Source organism: Staurois parvus, unplaced genomic scaffold, assembly GCF_062004578.1.
Source record: "Staurois parvus isolate SC_StPar_1 unplaced genomic scaffold, SC_StPar_1.0 ptg000303l, whole genome shotgun sequence".
Classification (NCBI taxonomy): domain Eukaryota; kingdom Metazoa; phylum Chordata; class Amphibia; order Anura; family Ranidae; genus Staurois; species Staurois parvus.
This window is the reverse complement of record NW_028318099.1, coordinates 3115420-3135723: the sequence shown is the minus strand read 5'-3', so window position 1 is coordinate 3135723 and position 20304 is coordinate 3115420. Positions and strand designations below refer to the sequence as shown.

Here is a 20304-nt window from a genome sequence, read left to right as displayed (position 1 = left end):
CAAAACTGCACAAAGCTAGCCTCCCTTTCTGAGATAAATCGGACTCTGGCTTTGTGTTCAGCAATTGAAGGCAATAAACCTTCATATGGCAGACAAATTGCTTGCAGTGAATGTCCTCTTGTGGTGAATTCTACACATTACATCTTTTACTGGGAAATCCTCACCTTTGCAATGGCATTTCAATGCAAATCTATGCTCAATATGTGATGTTGCAAGGCGTTGCAGTAATCAACTTTCCAAAACATATTTACAGTATTTTGGTATAAAATGCCTAAAAGTAGAACTTCACTCTTTTTTGGGGGTTTAATTTCTAATCCTTATACTGCTAGCATTAGTAAATAGATAGGAAAGTATATCAGATTTACTTGTTTTAACCTTTTTTTTTTTCACATTTCTGCAGTGACTTCCAGGTTTCCATGCCTAGGCTAATGATGTCAGATCACAGGAGTCTTCAGGAGGGGAGGAGGGGTTTTCTCAGCTAAGCACACCCTCCTGCCTGCCTTCTTGAGCTAAGGGCAGATGGATTCCAGGTAGTAAATGCTACAGGAATCATCTGCCCTTAATCAAGATGGCCACGGCCTGAAATGCTTCCGACGCTTTGCATTGCACTTGGTGATGTAAGGCTTGGATGCAGCTGCTCGGCCATGGAAACCCATTCCATGAAGCTCTCTATGCACTTTTGTTGTGCTAATGTGAAGGCCACATGAAGTTTGGAGGTCTTTAGCCATTGACTTTGCATACAGTTGGCGATTTCTGAACACTGTGCGCTTCAGCATGCACTCACCCCACTCTATCATTTTACGTGGCCTACAACTTGGTGGCTGAGTTGCTGTTGTTCCCAATTGCTTCCACTTTGTTATAATAGCACTAACAGTTGACCTTGGAATATTTAGTAGCAAGGAAATTTCACGGATGGACTTATTGCACAGGTGGCAATCTATACCACGCTTGAATTCACTGAGATCCTGAGAGTGACCACGCTTGAATTCACTGAGCTCCTGAGAGCGACCCATTCCTTCACAAATGTTTGTAGAAGCAGTCTGCATGCCTAGGTGGTTGAATTTATACACTTGTGGCCATGGAGGTGATTGGAACACCTCATTCCAATGATTTGGAGGGGGTCCCAATACTTTTGGCAATATAGTGTATATTATAATACATGTTTAAAGAAATGTAAAAAAAAAAAAAAAAGTTTTAGTTACTTCCTGGCTTATAGGCCTAGGCAAATGATTTCATACTTCCCAGGAGTCTTCAGGAGGGATCGATGGGCTTTCTCAGCTAAGCACACCCTCCTGCCTGAGCGAAGGGCAGATGGATTTCAGAAAGTGAATTAATCTGCCCTTATTTAAGATAGTTGCGGCCAAAAATGGAAGAGGGGTGTTTTTCAAAGTGATTTCTCAGCAAAATAAATCATGGAGACATAGGTGGCTGTGCAAGTTTGCTTTGAATTTTAAAAAAGTAAACAGCTGTTTTGGTTTGTTGTGCTCAGATACAGTGTAGTTCCGCTATAAATCCCTGTTCACACTTGAGCGTTTTGAAGCTTGACGCGAATACATGCTAAACAAGTAATAACCTATTATTTGTAATAGCTCTTGTTCACATCTGAGCATTCTGTTGCTTGTAGCAAAACGTCTGTTGCTCAAAAAGTACATGAACTACTTTTCAGGCAGAATGGAGTGTTTTTCTCCCCATAGACTTCAATGGAAATGTTTAAAGAGCGCGACATAAGCTTTTGAGAGTTTTTTTTTCCCAAGTGTTCTGTCATGCATTTTCTGCTCATACAGCAGCTCTCTGCCACTTTTTCAGCAGCACTCCAAATGCCTAGTTATAAAGCACTTGACAAAAGCTGCAAAAACGTGCAATTCTGCTCCAAGCATTGCTAAAAAATTCTTGAAAATGTGACACTTAGGCCTCATGAACACAGAACATTTTTACTGCCGCTTTTAGGGGCGTCCAAATGCCCCTCTATGTTAGCTTATGAGTTCATGCACACATAGACTTTTATCAGACTTAAAGTGTTACTAAACCCACAACAGTAAAATCAGTCTGTATATGCAGCAAAGCATGCTTGTTATACTTACTGTGGAACTTAAGGGGTTAATCCTCTGCATTGTGTAAAAAGGCTGTTTGATCCTGACTTCTCTGCTCCTCCTCTTGTTCAAATGTCCACGCTGATAAGACAGACTGAACCTGTAGCCCTTCTGCACATGCTCAGTTTAGTGTATTTTGGCAGAGAGGTTTTTGTTTTTTTTCTTGAGAGAGTGCATGTGATCAGCACAGGGCCAAACAGCACTGTCCAAACAGAGGTCAGGGGTTCTGCATCCTCCTAGAGCAAAAAGAAAACTCCTCCTACAAGCTTTAACCAGTGCTCTGCTGGACACTGATAGAAGTCACAATACTGCTCTAACTGCTGATAAGAAAAAGGTATTTAGCAGTTTATATTTACTATAATAATTGCATTTCCATGTTTTGTGTACTGTGGGAGACCAGATATAGTGAATGCAGGGTTTAGTAACACTTTAAGTGGCAGGAAAAAACAAAACCCAATGCCAGTGTGTCCAGGAGTAGCAGTGTTTTTGCAGAAAAAACATTTGATGCATCTAAACACATTAACACCAGGCACGTTTAGCACTTGAGAATGAATTCATTTCAATGGCCAGAAGAAATTATTATTCTTGCCAATTAAATAAATTAATGCCCAAGCACTTGACACCTGTAAATGTGCCTAAACGCTAGTAAAATCGCAAGATACTTTTACAGGCATCAGACGTTTTTCTGCAAAAACGCTATCGTCATCATGGTCATTGTTCCGTTACCCCTCCACTTGCCTTACAGGTTTCAATATGTTAAAATTCCAGACTCATTTCTGTCTGCCTCACTCATCCTGTTGTAAGTGAACTGTTGCTAGAACTTCCTCTATTCCTTTTGCATTCTTCACTATAAAAAATGCATAGAAATCTAGGAGAACAGGACTCTAATTATCCTACTGAAGCTAAAGCTAACCATACACTGGTACATTTTCAAATGAATGTTCATGCAATCATTTGTATGAAAATTCCCAATACATTCGATGACTTGATGAATATCATTTGAATTTTTAAAAATTTTGTTTTTAACATCAGAAATGGAATTTCCCGAACAATTCAATTAAGAACATTTTCTATCCTGCTCTTTTTAATTTTTCTTGTTAATGCAGTCAAAAACAAATGGCAGTTTGACTCTACTACAATGACAATCAGGAAAACAAATATTCTTAAAACAAAAAATTCAAATGCACAAATTCTACTAGCGTGTGGCCAGCTTTACGGGTATAGCGTGTGGCCAGCCTTACCACCAGAGCCTCTGAGGGAAATTAGAAAATAGAACATTAAAGAGGTATTAACCAAAAACTGACATTTTTTATTACTGCAGCTTGCCAATTCTTAGATGTGGTGGCCGCATTATTTTTTTTTTTGTTTTTTTAGACTTTTTCCCTTATTAGCACCTGCTGATCCATCCAGTAAGTCTAATTTTTCAAAGTCTTTTAACAGAGTAAGTTGTCCAGTAAAAATAGCAGTTAGAGGTTGGAGACAAACTGTCTACCACCATCAGGGGTGCTTACAATGATCAACTTTTATTCACGTATGTTCCACCTCAAAAGAAAACAAAAGGTCTGCTGTAACTGCTTATAGTGTTCGTTTGGCTTCAGTTTGTAAAGCTGGCCATACGCGCACAGATTTTTTTTTGCTGAATTTGCATTTTAAGAATATTTGCTGGATTTTCTAATAGCTAGTAGGGTCAAATCGATGTTTGTTTTCGACAGCAGTGATGGGAAAATTCGAAGGGGCAAGAAGAAAAACCTTTATCGATCAAATTAATTTTTCGGCCAGTGTATGTGGTTATCATTCTGAAATTACATTTAATTTTAAAAATCGAATGTTAAAAGCAACAGACAATTTTTGAATGACATTTGTCCAGTCATCGAATGCTCAGAGTTTTTGTGCGACTTTTCTTGCGAATATTCTTCTCCGAAAATCTACACGTGCATGGATAGCTTTAGTCAAAGCCATCTAACATGACACTCACCCCAGATTGACAATGCTGCTGTCCAAAGGGGTCTCCAGTTTTCCTTCATCCAGAGGGGAGACACCCTAAAACAGGATTGTGTGGCACTGAATAACCAGGTAAAAATAAAGAAAAAAAGCCTAAAAAAGAAAATGAATGCAGTCACCACACCTAAGGATTGTTAAACTGCAATATATTACATTTTCCTTTTTTAATTTAATATTACTTTAACTTTTCAGAATCTACCAAAAAGTGAAATATCAGTTCTGTATTGCTTGACTCTTCAAAAAGTGTTCCACCCAAAGTGCCATGGCTGAATTTTCTTTAGAGAGAAATTTGAAAGTAATCAAAGAATTCTCAAGCCGCAGCAGACTATTAGGGTAATTGTTACATACTTTGGCCTATTAAAATCATCTGGGATTATGCAACTCAGCAGGGAGCAGAACACTGCCAACAGTCAGAGATGTGACATGTCACTAATTTAATCAACAGTTGCTAATTACTTGATTTAACTGGTAAGGCTGGTTCATAAATATGAAAGCCAATGCACAGACTAGCTCTGATTAACTAATCAGGAGGTTCTTAATAGGGATTGTCAAAATGCAAAGAATATTTTTTCAGAGTCAACAACAGGATGAATCGATGGTCATAGTAACTGGAGTACTAGTGTTCTCAAATATGAAAAACAAAAAGGCTTAAAGTGGTTGTAAAGGCTGAATTTTTTTTCACCTTCATGCATTATATGCATGGAGGTAAAAACGTTCTATGTGCAGCTCCCCTCCCATACTTACCTGAACCTGATCTCAAACAAATGCTATGCACGGGAGCCTTGACTCTCCCAGGGCTCTATGCTCATTGGCTGAGTCACAGCAGCGGAAGCCAATGGCTGCTGTCAATCCCAGTCAGTGAGGAGAGAGTGGAGAGGTAGGGCTGAATGAGCACACGAGTGTCCCCAGAGCAAGCAGTGTGCTCTGAGGGCTCTCAGCAGGGGGGAGGGGCCAGGAGGGCAAACGGGGTCCTGAGAAGAGGAAGATCAGGGCTGCTCTGTGCAAAACCATTACGCAAAGCAGGTAAGTATGACATGTTTGTTATTTTTTTTTTTTAAACTGAGCCTTTAATGTTACTTTAAAGTATATTTCACTATTTCACTTTTGCAGCCATATTGGGATAACATCTACTTTCTGCACGTTACATGTTCCCATTCACTTAGCATAACTTTAAAAAAAAATTTCAAATTTGTGGCTTATCTTTCACCTCACTTACAATCCCTATGTAACCTTTCCCTTTTATGTAATGTTAAGGCGGGGACTAGGGACTTATGCCCCATTCACACTTTAACATGAGAATGGGGCCAGTACTGATTACAAGAAAGAGACCCCAGCGGGGGCGCCCAGCTATTAGCTGTGGGCGAAAGCTCCATTGAAAGCAATAGGAGGCCACCAGCTCCAGCAGCTAATTGCGGCCACTCTCATGTAATCACTCATAGAACGACTACCCACAATGATCAGCACTGGAAGCAGACAGTTACAGCTCGCTGCTAATCGCCAGGAAACCCTGCTGGGTCTACACATATAATCCTTAATGACTCCATTTGCATGTATGAATGGGGCCTTACGTTTACCATAATCAACTATGTCTGTACTGTGCTGGCAGATCTTATCAGCTGTAATCTAGATGTGCACACTGACAGTCCTAACAAAGGGTTAAAGATGTCAAGGCTTGGATGGCACATTGTTTGTTAATGCACGTAAAAAATATCCCTACATATTTTTTCTAACTGCACAATGCAAGCTATTCTAATTTCAAAGCTGCCATGGAGACCTATGTATGTTTTCCAAAGAAATAACTGAAAAGTTAGAAGTTAAAAAAAATGATTTTTAGGGATGCAATGAGGGTATAGTGGGGTTTCTCATATAGGATGGCAAAAGTGTAAATGCACTTTAAAGTGATTCTAAAGGTTGTAAAATTAAAAAAAAAAAATCAAACCAACAATCATGTTATACTTACCTACTCTGTGCACTGGTTTTGCACAGAGCAGCCCCGATCCTCCTCTTTCTGGGTCCCCATTGGCAGTCATGGCTCCTCCCCCCCAGTAGCAAAAAAACACACACACACGCACGCCCCCTGCTATCTCCTCATTGGCTCACTTGCTGCGACTGACAGCAGCAGGAACCAATGGCTACTGCTACTGTGTGAGCCACTGGCTCCTGCTACTGTGTGAGCCAATGGCTCCTGCTACTGTGTGAGCCAATGAGTAGAGAGAAACCCTAGAGAGCAGCTGCTTTCAGGCACATCGCTGGACTGAGGTGGGGCTCAGGTAAGTCTAAGTGGGGGCTTGGGGGGGGAGCTGCACCCAGAACGTTTTTTTACCTTAATGCATTAAGGTAAAAAAAGCTTCTGCATTTGGAACCACTTTAACCTTTGTACTTACTAATGTTCAGATCAAGCCACCTTATCATTACGGTTATATCTTTTGGCTTTCATCTATTTCACCAGTGCAGCTGTAAGTACTCATTGATCCTTTAGTATTTGCTGGATAAGGCTGCTGTCCATTTTGAACAAAAGATCAAAAAGGTCAGCAAACATTTCCTCCTACAGTCAACACACAGCAACATCCCTGGGGGGCAACATGCACATTTCATTTTCAGGAGACAGCAACCGCAACCACACTTAGGGAAAGACAACAGCATGCATTAAAGCGTGCCATAGAGTTCGGTAAACCCTCTGTACTGCCAAGGGTCTGTGCCGGGTCTCTTCACAAGGCATGTGATAGACATACAGCAGACACTGCAAGCATAGAAGATAGGAGGACATCTTGTGGTGAAAGCAGATTAGTGCTGAAAACGAGGGGTGAACTTTGCAGCAACAACTGCCTTATTTTAAAAGCCTGCAAGGGAACATTTTTACACCCCCCCCCCCCCCCCTCCCAAAAAAAAAAGTCCATAGTTGGGTTTAAAGCTGAGCTCCAGGCAAATGGCTAAATACACAAATAAAATACATTTATGGGAACAGTTTTACCTGTCAAAGGATTTATATTTGAAGTTCTAGTTGACAAACCGCAGCCACACAGTACAGCCCCTACATAACAGGGGAGAGGCCTGAATTTTCCTCTGCTGCAGATAGGATACAATCAGATCTAGTCTTTCCCCCAGCCTGTGACCGGACAGTGAAAGTAGAAGCAGTAGACTGATGAGCAGATCTCTCATTGCTTTTCAGCACATTAAGATGACCATACAAATAAATGGTTCTCCATGCTGCTTCTAACGCTCCAAGTCTGAGCTCTGCTGCATCAAGAGTGCAAGGGACGCTGGTGCTTTTCTGGAATTTACACTGCTGACATTTAAAAAATATATAGTTAATGCATTTATGAAATCAGAGCTACATTAGTTTGCAACTTTATCAGCTGGAAGTTTAGAATTAACCTTGTTAAAACTTTACAATAATCCCATCCTGATTGCCTACACTGTACTAGAATTTCACAAACAAACAAATAATCTGCTGCTGCCAGAGACCCAGACAAGTCTTAAATAATTTCTGATTCTGCAGGATAGTCTATGAAAGAAATACACGATGCAGTAAAAATGAATAAGGAGGGACAATTAACAATGTAGCATAAACATATTCAGTATTCCACATAAGGACCTTTAATAAATCATGATTGAGAATGGCATAAAACCCATTACGGGGACATTGTTCTCCACCCAGATAAAGAATGTGTTCATTTTAATATTCCAAAGTAAGCTGTGACTCAGTTCAAACAACAAAAGATCCCTTACCCAGAACTTCATTAATATTTAACAACTTAATTAGACATTTCAGCATAAAATAAAATGGCTTCATATGTTTACTGCCCTCATTTTGGTTGTTTTAGTGAGATCATTACACCAAAGGGAGCCTTTACCCTTCACAAATGCTCTTGAGCACAATGGGAGGCATTAATGGAGGGGAATATATCTTCTGAAAATGTAACAAACCTACAATTATCGCCTCAAGGTAAAACAGGCATGGGTAATGAGTTGGCTCACATCTGTTGAGGTACAGTCAAATGAGATTTTTGTTTGTCATAAAATCTTTTCTTGTAGTTCAAGGGACATGGGAATTTAGATAAAGCTGGGTTATACTGCTGTCTTCAGGAGGTTTGGACATTGGCAAACAGAAACAACATAGGCCAGCCTTTGTATTACCTATCCAGAATTACTGAATCTGAATTCCTGTGTACCTTTCTGGGTGGTATGAAACATCATATAGAGAGGGTAAAGATTGCCCAGTACATTAACCACTTAACGACAGCCTGCCCGCCTGCAATGTACTGGGGATGGGTGGCCACTGTAGGCAAAGCAATGTTCCTGTATGTCGCTGACGACTTCCAGGCTTCAGGCACGCGCATGCACTCCCCTCGGACGGCACCCGCTGTGATTGTACACAGCGGGAGCCTGTTGTCAAGTCCCTGAGATCTGTTGATCGGCTGTGTACAATCACAGCCCAGAGCTGTGTTGATAATCAACACAAAGCTCTGTACAGCTCTGTACAGAAGGAAGGATCTCTGTGTTTCTCATCCCTGCAATGCAGGGATAAGAAACACAGAGATCAGTAAGTAAAAGCAGCACACATTACACATAGTTACTCACACATTTAATCCCTTGATTCCCCTAGATGTTAACCCCTTCTCAGGCAGTGTCATTAGTACAGTGACAGTGTATAATATTATCACTGACCACTTTATTAATGGTGATGTCAGTGGCAGTTAGTCAGTTTCCTCCAGCGTCAGTTAGGGTCAGATTGCACGCTGCCTATCGCAGTCCCATTATAAGCTGCTGGTCACTGCCATTAATAGTATTAAAAAAAATTATTTCTGTCCCTGGGACAGAAGGTGCATGAAGAAAATAGAACATCTTCCATGCTCCTCATCTCCGTAACATAGGGGGAGGTATTCTGTAGATCACAGAGAGCTGGGGACAAGAATAACCGATAAGAGTGCAGCAACTGCAGAATACGAAAAGTGTTATTAGCATGGGCGGACTGACAACTTATGGGGCCCCCGGGCAATAGAGGATCATGGGGCCCCTGTGTCCTTGCCCAAACTCAAAAAAGCCTATGAAAAAGATACCAGGGGCATCTCATGGGGCCCCCTAGTGACCCCGGGCCCTCGGGCAGTGCCCGAGTTTCCAAATGGTCAGTCCGCCCTTGGTTATTAGCTCAAAAGATTAGGTTTTTTCAACCTTGTGAACAGATATAGATGACAATAAATTGTATATTTATTAGACCAAAAAGCAGCAAATTAGAGATGTTCAGATCTAGAGTTTTATGCACATTATAATTCAGAATTGTCAATAAGAAGTGTGGAGATCCATCTACAGGTCCCCTGATGATGTCAGTTATGACAAAACGTGTCGAGTGGAGCTAAAGTTCTGACATCATCCCCCATGCTGACCAGCGGCCAAAATTTTATTCTTTGATGTCTGTTTACCATTTCTCCTTCTGAGTATATACAGTTATTAATAAAATCATGATTTGCTTCAATATTATGCTATGCAGGGCCTTTCTTTTCTTCCATGGTGCAATTTATGACTGATAAAGCTCTGATACAGAACTTGCCACATGTTTTTACCTTTTGCTTAGGGCAGCACATGTGACCTCCTATAAATAAGAGCTTCCAATTTCTGGTAAGAGGCATGTGTTGCCTAAATTGGTGGAGAAAATTGACACCAGTGGGTTAACACATTTTGCATGCTGTACTTCAAAAGTAGACATTTTTGCACTATTAAATATTTATAGAAAATGATTATGAACTTGTTTTTAACATTTATTCTTTGGTATTAATTTGCATATTTGTTATGGATTATTTAAATTTTATTTTTATGAAATGCTTGCACTGATTTACAAATGATTCACATGATATATATGACATTTTATTTTGGATTTTTAAAAAGAGAGAGAAGCACTTTAGTTTTTAATTATCATTCAATCTTTGTTTATGGATATTTGCGTATACTGCTGTCCACTTCTCCATAAGTGGCTTTAGCAGAGGGCAGAGTTAATCTATAGTTTTACCTAAACAACTCATTCAATTTATATCCATAATCCAGGCTATCAAGCTGTATAGTCATTAATAAATCCAGACGAGACTGTAAAATTAGATTGCAATATGTGCAGCCAAATTAAATGTATTTCAGCAAGTATATGGTGTGAGTGGAGTGAAGTGGCTGCGATAATATGCACAGTTTTACTACAACAATTCAAAGTTGCAAAATTGGGTTTGGGCATTAAGGTTTGTTTTGACCTTGGTCATGAATGGGTTAAAAAGTATGCTTGAACTGACAAAACCATAACAGTACCTTTTGCTTTCAGAGACTGCAGTTTCCAGATGCTGGAAGATATGCTGGAACAGGTTACAGCTGGACCGGCTGTTAATATCAAAGCCATAGCCACGTTTCCAGTACTGTTTCAAGTCATTTAGGTATTCTAGGACCTATGCAACAAACACATAGTAAGATTCATTTAGACATTGCGCTGCTTTTATAGTTGATATAAATATAGACTACACCATTCTTAAAGCAGAACTAAATCCACAGATTTAACGGTTTAAAAAAAAACTGTTACATTCCCAGCATTCTGTCACATTTGCTTGTACTCTCAACTAAACCGGTAAACTATCAATGGCTGGTGTCATAACTGATCACATATGCAGCACCATGGCATTTGCGGATCAGAGGATAAGATTACAGCTTCCATGGATGAAAAGGATAGGAGGGTTTTGTTTCACTGAGATTAATATACTGCTATAGGTCATATCTTCTGAATTTCTGAAAAAGCTATTTGCTTATCTAGATTATTTCACATGTATATAGTCAAGAAGATCATGAAGAAATTACCTTTTTACAAGGAATTAGAGTAACAGAGCTACAAAGTAGTCATTTAAAGGCCAACTGTGTCCAAAGCTAATGTTGTTTCTGGATAGAATGAAGAAGCAATTAAATCTAAACTTCCTTCCCTACACTAAAAATAGGTTATTGCTGTCTGTGCCGCGTTTAGGCGACCCCTTCTAGTGTCCTGTTCAGGCTAGGGGCCAGCTGACACTGCAATTTTTGTGTTCCTGCATACATGTTTTTGAAGCGATCCAATGCATTTTCGATGCGTTCCATACAGAAAAAATGCAATATGTTCTACTTTTGTTGACTGCACTGGAACGCACTGCAGTGGTGTGAACTAGGGCCATTAAAATCCATGTTAAACACTGTCCATGTGATTTAGATGCAGAATAAAGAGTTGAATACAAGAGCTCCAACTCTTAACTCTCAGTAAGGGCCTATTCACACTGGCCCAATCTACTGCAGTGTCTTTCCACTTGGATTGTGTTAGGGCAGCCTACTTTATTTGAACTGGCTGCCCAAGCCCAATAATAGACAAACAAAATCATGCATGCAACATCTTCACCAGTACACTCGAACAGCAGGTTCCAAAGAAGGTGAACCGAAAGCGCATTTAGCCTAATTGTAGGCATTTAAGGAGGTGAGCTTACATCTGCACTAATTGGAGGATTCACAAAAAGTCACGGATTGAAGATTAATAAGCACAGAGTCACTATTTTTATGATTGATGGGACATTTTTTATATATCACTAATTATAAATGAATGATTATTCACAATTATTTTTGAGGATTATTTTTTATTAATGATGTGTAATAATAATTATTTTAAAAATAATTTATAATCACTGGTATGTATTAATAATATGAATTATTGAGTTTTTTATAATCAAAATAATCACTTGGATATTAAGTTATTATCACATTTGAGGATTTATTTTTTGTTAATGGCACGATAATATATTTTTTAATTTTATTAATTTTTTAGTATTAGATCACTTTATTGTATTTATGTGATTAACAATTACAAGGGTATAAACAGGGGGATATTAGTATTAATTTAAGGGATATTAAAAATTAATAAGGAGCGCAACATACTTTGGTGAAATAATATGTATGCACAGTGGTAGTTATGTGTTTGATGTTTGCGATCCATTAGAAGTAAGGAATATTTTGTTTAGATTTGTGCTTTAAGGTGGTTATTTGGTAGAAATAATCTTGGCTCGCAAGGTATATAGAAATTTGTTTACAGCTAAAATTGGACAGGCACTCTTTTTTCCCCGATGCAATGCACCACAACACGTTGCAGTCCAAGTCTTTTGGATTAATCTGTTTGAGGAACCCTTTAAAATAAATAGCACTGCAATGCACATGACATCACTTTGTGTTACTGCAATGTGCCAAAGTGATCGGGCCCTCAAAGTGTATGTAAATTCATAAACAAAAATGTAATATGTTTCAGCTTGCCAATCCTTAGATGTTGTGGGTGCATTCTTATTTTTATCTTTACTTTCACCTTATGATTTGGCCAGTAATTTTTAAGGGGTTTTCCATTTGGGATAAAGGTTTGTTTTAAACCTCTAGCTTCCACTTTTGCTGCAGAGCTTGGTTTGTTAAAGGCAGTACAAAATAAACATCATTAAGTAAAAAACAAAGTTAGAGAGGAGACTCAGAAAAACAAAGACTGCTTGGTTAATGCTAGTGACAGACTGCATCATATGTGTCATTTTTATTTTGCCTTTAGTACCACTTTAATGTGAATTTACTGCTTGTTCAGAAAATGTAAATATGGGATTTTCCATAGCTTGGCCACAGATTTACTTTAAATCATGTAGTAAAACAAGCACCTATAGTTGTGTCACCTTGAGGACATTTGCATATAGTAAAACCAAACAAGTCACAGGCTGAAGTAACCCATGCAAACACAAATGCAAACCCATAACCAGTAACCTTAAAGTCAAGCTTCTGCACTGAAACTCACCTTCGCATCTTCTTCATCAAACAGACGGCACCAAGGAGAATTCACAATGTTGTTAATGGCCAATTCAAATGAGCAGGTAAAAAAAGCTACTTGGATTAAATCTATAGCAAAGAGATGGACACATTGGTCAGTGTGTATGGTTAATAGAAAGCGGAATTGAAAATGTACAAACTATTAGCAGGAAAAAAATTTAACGTGGTCTGGTGCCAATAAAATCTTCTACCAGATTCTTACTGATGCCTGTGCCCCCATGCAGCAGCCTTTCTCAACCATTTTACCCTAGAAGAACCTTTGAAATAATTTTCAGGTCTCAGGGAACCCCTGCTAACATGAACTTATCAGTGGAATAAATGCCTCTTCAATTTTATGGTCAGTAGAAAGAATTCCTCCTTTTACAGCGGAGGTCAGAATAATACCCTTACAGACAGCTAAAAAGATCTGCTAAGTGGTGTTGGACCTGTGATATAGGTGCCATCAGAGGGGGGGGGGGTCAGTCAACCATAGCTCAAGGAACCCCTAACAAATTGTAGAGAAACCCTATGGCTCCACAGAACCCTGCCTAAGAATAACTACCTTACAGAGATTTACCCCTCTTTCCTTGGAGGTGACAAGAAGACATGCATAGTATGAAAAGCCAGAAAGAGGTTCTAGCTTTCCCCAACCTCAGTTAAAAAAAAATATATATATATATTGTTGCATCATTGTCTATGTCCCCATCAAGGACCCCTAGGATATTTTGAAGCCAAAGTATTAGCAGACAGCTAGATAACTAACATTTTTTGGCAGGTCAGCCACATACCTGTGTAAATAGGCATGGTTAGCTGTCGCTATGTGTTATTATGAAACTTGCTTCATAAGGACCTTCTGTTTTCTGCTATAAAAGGTAATTGTAGTTTTCGTGATGAATCATTGAAGGAATAATTTGTAACATGATCTTTACCTCATTGCACTAATGCCGGTCTTTTGGCCCACATTTTTACTACAAATGGCCCATTCCATTACAGAGGCACGGTTGACAATGTCTTTAGTACCACAGCACAGCTTTCTTGTTGCAACTCTAAAGCCGGCCATACAAGGATCAAAATTTGGCCAGTTCATCAGGGATTGGCTAAATTTCAATCCATGTATGACACCCTGGTTGTACAGAAGTTGATCTACCGATCGACTTCTGTACAACCAGCCCATTTGGTTTTTCCCGATTGATCAGTAATGCCAGGTATAGCAGGCAACACTTATCATTGTATTCTGATGGAAGGGAAGGCTCCCCGCTGTCAGAACACACTAGCACAGCGGAAAGATTCCCCCAAACCTCTAGTTGAACAAAAAAAAATTATGAAGGTATAGGCTTAGTTTCCATTAGAAGAAATACAAGTAATAAGAACACATGAATGAATCATCAAGCAATTCTATGTTAGACTTGCTGTGCTTCTATGCCACACCCCATCACTATCAGGAAATTGCAGATGGTGCAAACAGGAGGTACTAATGAGTCTGCACTTGTCCATCATACATTTTAAAGGAGTACTGTAGTGATATAAATATCTGCTTACCAGCGTTTAGTTGATCCTTAGGAACACTTAACAGCGTAGCAACTTTATGTATTACATTCTGCATTTCTGGTCCAATTTTAAACTTGTCCACTTCATGCATTGCTGTGTCATTGTCCTCCACCTGGACCACAAACTTCTCACAGTGGTCAAAGAAACGCATGAGAGTATCATTCACCATGGGTTCTCTACATGTTGTATCTGATAAAACAAAAACCAATGTTATTGTTGGACATCAGTATTCCTTCACTCATAACATTTTATGACTTCTTTGAAAGGAAACACTTTAGTAATCAAAATAACAAAGACCGTTCAAGTGAAAGCTGCAGAATCACATGCAAATAAAAACACAAGCAATTAAATCTATACCCAAAATATTACAGATATTACAGTTAATAGACAGCACTAGAAAATAAAGAGAGGTATGTGAATTGCTAGCTTGATAAGTTAATTGTAATAATTACTCAGCACTGCAGGTTAGGAAACGGGACAATGCACTTCTGCCTTCATTAGGAATTCTTAAAAGAACTACAGTATATCGAAGGTGCTGTGTGGTTACTCTGCTATTGGATTGCCTTTAGTGAACTTGTATTCTAGCTTCGCTTCAGCCTGCTTTGGTCTTTGGCATGTCTTCTAAACTCTGTTTGCCTTTTGCCTCCACCATCTGTTCATTTGACTCTTATTTTGCCTCACATTTGAGTACTATACCCGATTCCACCTGAAGTCAGCTGCCTTCCCTGGTCACACAGTGGGTGCATCAAACCCTGTGATATTCCTCAACATTGCTATCATTATCTATGGCAATATAAGCAAATCCTTCAAAAATACACCTATTCAGAAAAGAAGGGAAATTTTGACTTACCTGTAAACTCCATATCTTGATGTCCAGCATGGGACACAGGCAACATATTAATACACCATGGATTACAGGTGCATATCTTCATGTGCTTGAACACTGACAAATTGAAGACATGCCAACTTGTAGTGGCTTCCCCATAACACTACCCCACTTCAGGAGTCCTCCTGCCAGAGTAAACCAAGGAATAGAAGGGACGGATGCCTGTGTCCTGTACTGTACTCCAAGATATGGAACTTTCAGGTAAGCCATAATGGTTCTTAAAGTATTTGTAAAGGCAATTTGTTTATTTTTCTAATAAACATGATATACTCACCTGCTCTGTACAATGGTATTACACAGAGCAGACCCGACCCCTCCTCTTCTGGGGTCCCCTGCTGGCGCTCCTGGATCCTCCTCTTTTCGATGTGCCATCACAGGAAGCTGCTTCCTATTGTGGCAACCTGTGGGCTTGATCCCAAGCTCCGCTGCCTGTATCTATAGAGTGCAATGTTAGATTTTCCAGCAGGGTGCCCCTAGCAAGGTCCCAAGGAGAGAACAAACAGGGAATCCATTTTCTGATGGCTGTATTAAGGCTGCAATCCATCCCAGGAAATGTGACATATATGCAGAAATTCTGCTTTAGTCAAAAAGGCTCCTTGTTGTGTAACTAAAATAGAGCTAGGATTGGATGCAGAGACCAGTGGTAAAACCAATTCCTGCTCCGGTGCAAAGGATGCATTGTCACTCTGCATTGAGTGTTGTGTGGGTCTTTGGAAGAGCGAATGTCTGCCTGAAATTTTGAATTGCCTCCTGTTCACCTGGTCTTCAGCATAGGTACATGTGAGGGTTTTCCTCTGTGGGGTACTCATGGAGTAGAGTGAAGGAGATAGGGTGAGTCCAGGTGTAGACTGTTCTGCAACAAATCCTCATGAAGAAAGAGTGTGAGGAAGCGCCCGCCGTTCCTAAAAGGCTCTAGCCAGAAGTGGAGGTAAAAGTACTGTATGTGACCAGTGGTGTGATGTAACACTTGGTCATCCACCTGGGTCTGAGCTCTAAATGATTTAATTTTATCTCCAGTTTTAAAATATTTACACTGCGAAGTGAATACATTCCAAACATAGCGGGGTTTATACAGTAACCCTGTCTTACATGTCCAGGACTTTGGACGGTTTCTAAAGTCCAGGCTTCAACCTTGGGGTGGGCATAGTCCCAAAGGGGTCTTCAGAGACTGGGTTCCATAGTGATGAACCATACTTCTGGACCTGTATAGCACCATGCAGCTGACTCAATGCATTGCACCAAGTGCCAAGGTGTGTGTGGATGCAGGATCCAGAGTACAGAGTACAAATCAACATTACAGGCCATCCCATAATGTGGGGCCTGAGTATGGTTCCCAAGGTTTTAGGGAAGTTGAACCCATCCAGAAACACTGCTTTTGTATAGGAATTAGAAGACAGTGTGGTTTTCATTAAAGCATTTAAAGAAAATATTACCAAAAAAAAGCAATGAAGCTGAATTTTCCACAAAGGAGAAGATGTCCATCACCTTTAGCCTGGGTTCACATACGTCAGTTGTTGTATATCGCATGTGATTCGTGTATATTTTTCAGTTGTGCAAGACTAAGCCTGGGTTCACATATGTGCGGTGTGGTATATCGCATGTGCTACTCACAGCAACCACACCGCAGTCCTGTGCAAATCACATGTGACTTGTGTGCGGTGCAATCGGAGCCATACATTTTGTATGGCTCTAATCGCACCGCACCCGCACCAAAACCGTGCAGAAGCCTATTTTGGGTATGCACTAGAATCAGACCGCATAGGTATTCACACCTATGCGATCCAATTCTGCACATTGCACCGCGTTTTGCGGACCACTTTCGGGTTGTTGTTAACTTAACATACACATCCGCAGCGGTTCGCATGGACGGGGTGCGATTCTGATGCGGTGCGGAATTCGCACTGAAAACGCTGCTAATTCCGCATAACATCAGTGTGAACCAAGGCTTAGACACTAGCAAACACTGAAGACTCACAGAAGGGGGTAGGGTTATTGGGGAGGATGAATAGGTTGTCTGCAGGGGCGGACTGACCATTTGGAAACTCGGGCACTGCCTGAGGGCCCGGGGTCAGTAGGGGGCTCCATGAGATGCCCCTGGTACCTTTTTCATAGGCTTTTTTGAGTTTGAGCAAGGACACAGGGGCCCCATGATCCCCTATTGCCCAGGGGCCTCATGAGTTGTCAGTCCGCCCCTGGTTGTCTGTGTCCTGTATTGTACGATTAAGATAAATGAGATACGTTTTCAATAAAAACCGTTATCCAACCAAGCTTCACAAGGTTTTGTTTAGGCCATGTTACTTTTAATTCTGGTCAAAGACAGCATCACTTGTAGATAAAGATAGTACTTAAAGCGGAACTACACTGTATCTGAACACCACAAACCAAAAGCACTATTTAATGCATTTTTAACATTCAAAGCAAACTCCCCATCCATTCATGTCTCCATACTTTTTTTGCTGAGAAGTTACTGAGAAAAACAACCCCTAGTATTTCTTGCTGTGGCCATCTTGAGTAAGGGCAGATGATTCATGCAGCATTTACTTCCTGGAATCCATCTGCCCTTAGCTCAGACGTGCAGGCAGGAGTGTATGCTTAGCTAAGAAAGCCCCTCCTCCCCTCCTGAAGACTCCTGGGATGTATGACATCATTTGCCTAGGCATGGAAACCAAAAAATAACTGAAGAAATATTAAAAAAAAAAAAAAAGGTGTAAAACAAGTACATTTAATATACCTTCTTATCTATTTACTATTGCTATCAGCATAAGGATACAAAATAGTTCATGCTGATTGAGAGAGTGAAGTTCCACTTTAAGCTGGATACGCACTGATATTTTTTTTCATTCAACCAGCAGGCTGAAAAAAAAACCTGACAGATCCCCATACCAACACAAGTGATGTTGGCATGGCAATATCCCCTGCTGTTCTATTGAATTCTGACAGCAGGGAAGCTTCCTTGCCAGAACTCACCCTACAGTGTTTGCAGCCATTGGTTGCAAATGGAGATCGAATGCTGGTTGTCCAGCATGTCCCTTCGACAGAAGACAGTCATTAGACCAGCTTCTATTGAATCAGACAATTTTTGGCCATTGTGTACTGTGCTTAAGTCAAACATCTCTTGCAAAAGAATGCAAAATGCACAACAAAGGACTTCTATGTGACCGGTACATAGACTTTATTATTCTGATCTATTGACCCCTGCAATCTGTGCTTGAGCAAATGTCAAAATGTTGTTTTCAAATGTGCAAACCTATAGTCTATTTGCCAGAAAAAGTCAAACTCTACTGACCCTGTCACCATTCTATCTGGATCTTTTTAAAAGTAAAAAGCTGCATGCACCTACCTCCAAGTAAAATATTTGATGCTTTACAAATTATAAATAAACATAAAACAATTAGAAAACCTGCATATTTGGTGGAAGTGAAGAGAAATTCAAAGAACAACATTCCAGCTTACCGTCCTGCTCAGTATCTGTCAGTTCTGGGAGTCGGAGGTAGTTGTGGGTCAGTCCTTTGATAAAAGATTTTGTGCTGTCTACACATCGATGCTTAGAGCTGGTGGTGAAGGACATCTTACATTGCTCGAGCTTGTCTGAGGTGAAAAGAGATGGGAAGAGAGAAGCCAATCTATGGGCTAAATTCTTCATGTCGTCCTCTCCATTCTTTACCAGCTGACCATCCATCCACTCATCATACCACATGTTCCAGCTCTGTAGCTCGTTCACCAGCTCTGAATTGCTTTCACTTTGTTTGATTAAGTTATACATTTTCTTCATTTTCTTTATTTGTTTTTGAGTTGGATATCTCCTACCATGTCTGATCACTGACACTACCTGAAGAGGTGTACAAGTATTGGGCAGAAGATCATTCTTTCTGGAAACCAGCAATGGATTCGTCAGCAGAAATGGATTGACTTCTTCATATCTGGTTTTTGTTCCAAAATAAGAAGCTATTCTGGGAGACTCACTGGTGGAGATTCCACCAAAACTACAGAACCATGTGACAGAAATGAGAAGGATCTTGGCAGCTTTGGGGACATATCTTCTGTATTCACACAGTATTAAACTCATGGTTACAAGAGGCAGTTAGTGCTGCAGGTCTATAGGCAGTATGGAAAGTGTAGCGTATATATATTGTAAAATAAGATTTTAGCCTTTCTTCATTTATGGTAAGTCCTACAAATAAGAACAAGTAAAATAAATACAAGTAAGAAGACTTCCAGACACATACACGCTCTAACAGGCCAATTGTTAACACAAGATACAACCATGTTACAGGAATCTTAAGCAATCTAACCTCTGGTTGAAATGGGATACCTGGAGATTGATGAGTTGCTGTGGAGCGACCCAAGCAATTTGGAAGACAGTAGAATGATCACCTCATTACTGCTTCTACCCCATTGTTTACTCACATGATGGGGCACCAAGCTGTCCAAGCTGTATAATTTAAAGGCCAAACTCTGGGAATAAAGCAAACTTCACCCCTGCAGTGGGCCCCCCTTGCACTACAAGAATGAATTGCTCCAGTGCTCTTTTCTTGTGCCTAAAGCTTTACGTCATGGGCAGTCCCTCTACTTCATTACATACCTGTAGGGCTATTACCCTGCACTGTATGTGAGGAGGTGAGCTTGTGACTGGGGCACATATGGCCTTAGAGAGGACACAGTAGCTTGGACAGAGGGAGCCTGCCAGAGCCTGGATTAAGTTAAGGGCCCTTTCACATGCTAAGTGTGGGAATCTGATTCCCCGCTTTGCACAAGTGGAGCCGACACAGACACAGCCCACTGTTTTCTATGGGGCAGGCAGATGTAAACAGATCGACCGTTTACTTCCATTCGTTTTGTATGGCTCAAATCGCAACGCACCCGCAGGAAAACCGCATGTGGACAGGAATCGCACTGCATTCCTATTCTAATCACATGTGATTCCTTGCAGTGTGATATGAACCCATTAATTTTGTAGGGGCTCAAATC

General features: G+C 40.3%; 1 protein-coding gene across 2 annotated transcripts in view; it reads right to left on the bottom strand.

Moving 5' to 3' along the window:
• Positions 1-20304, bottom strand: part of MINPP1 (multiple inositol-polyphosphate phosphatase 1) — a 59721-nt gene that overhangs the window by 35515 nt on the left and 3902 nt on the right. For both annotated transcript variants that reach the window (XM_089683142.1, XM_089683143.1), the window contains exons 2-5: positions 18790-19507; positions 14442-14639; positions 12892-12992; positions 10380-10513 (exon numbers count right to left, since the gene is read on the bottom strand). In XM_089683142.1, the coding sequence (XP_089539268.1) occupies positions 10380-10513; positions 12892-12992; positions 14442-14639; positions 18790-19402 (1046 nt within the window). In that variant the 5' untranslated portion in view covers positions 19403-19507. The remainder of the gene's footprint in view (positions 1-10379; positions 10514-12891; positions 12993-14441; positions 14640-18789; positions 19508-20304) is intronic.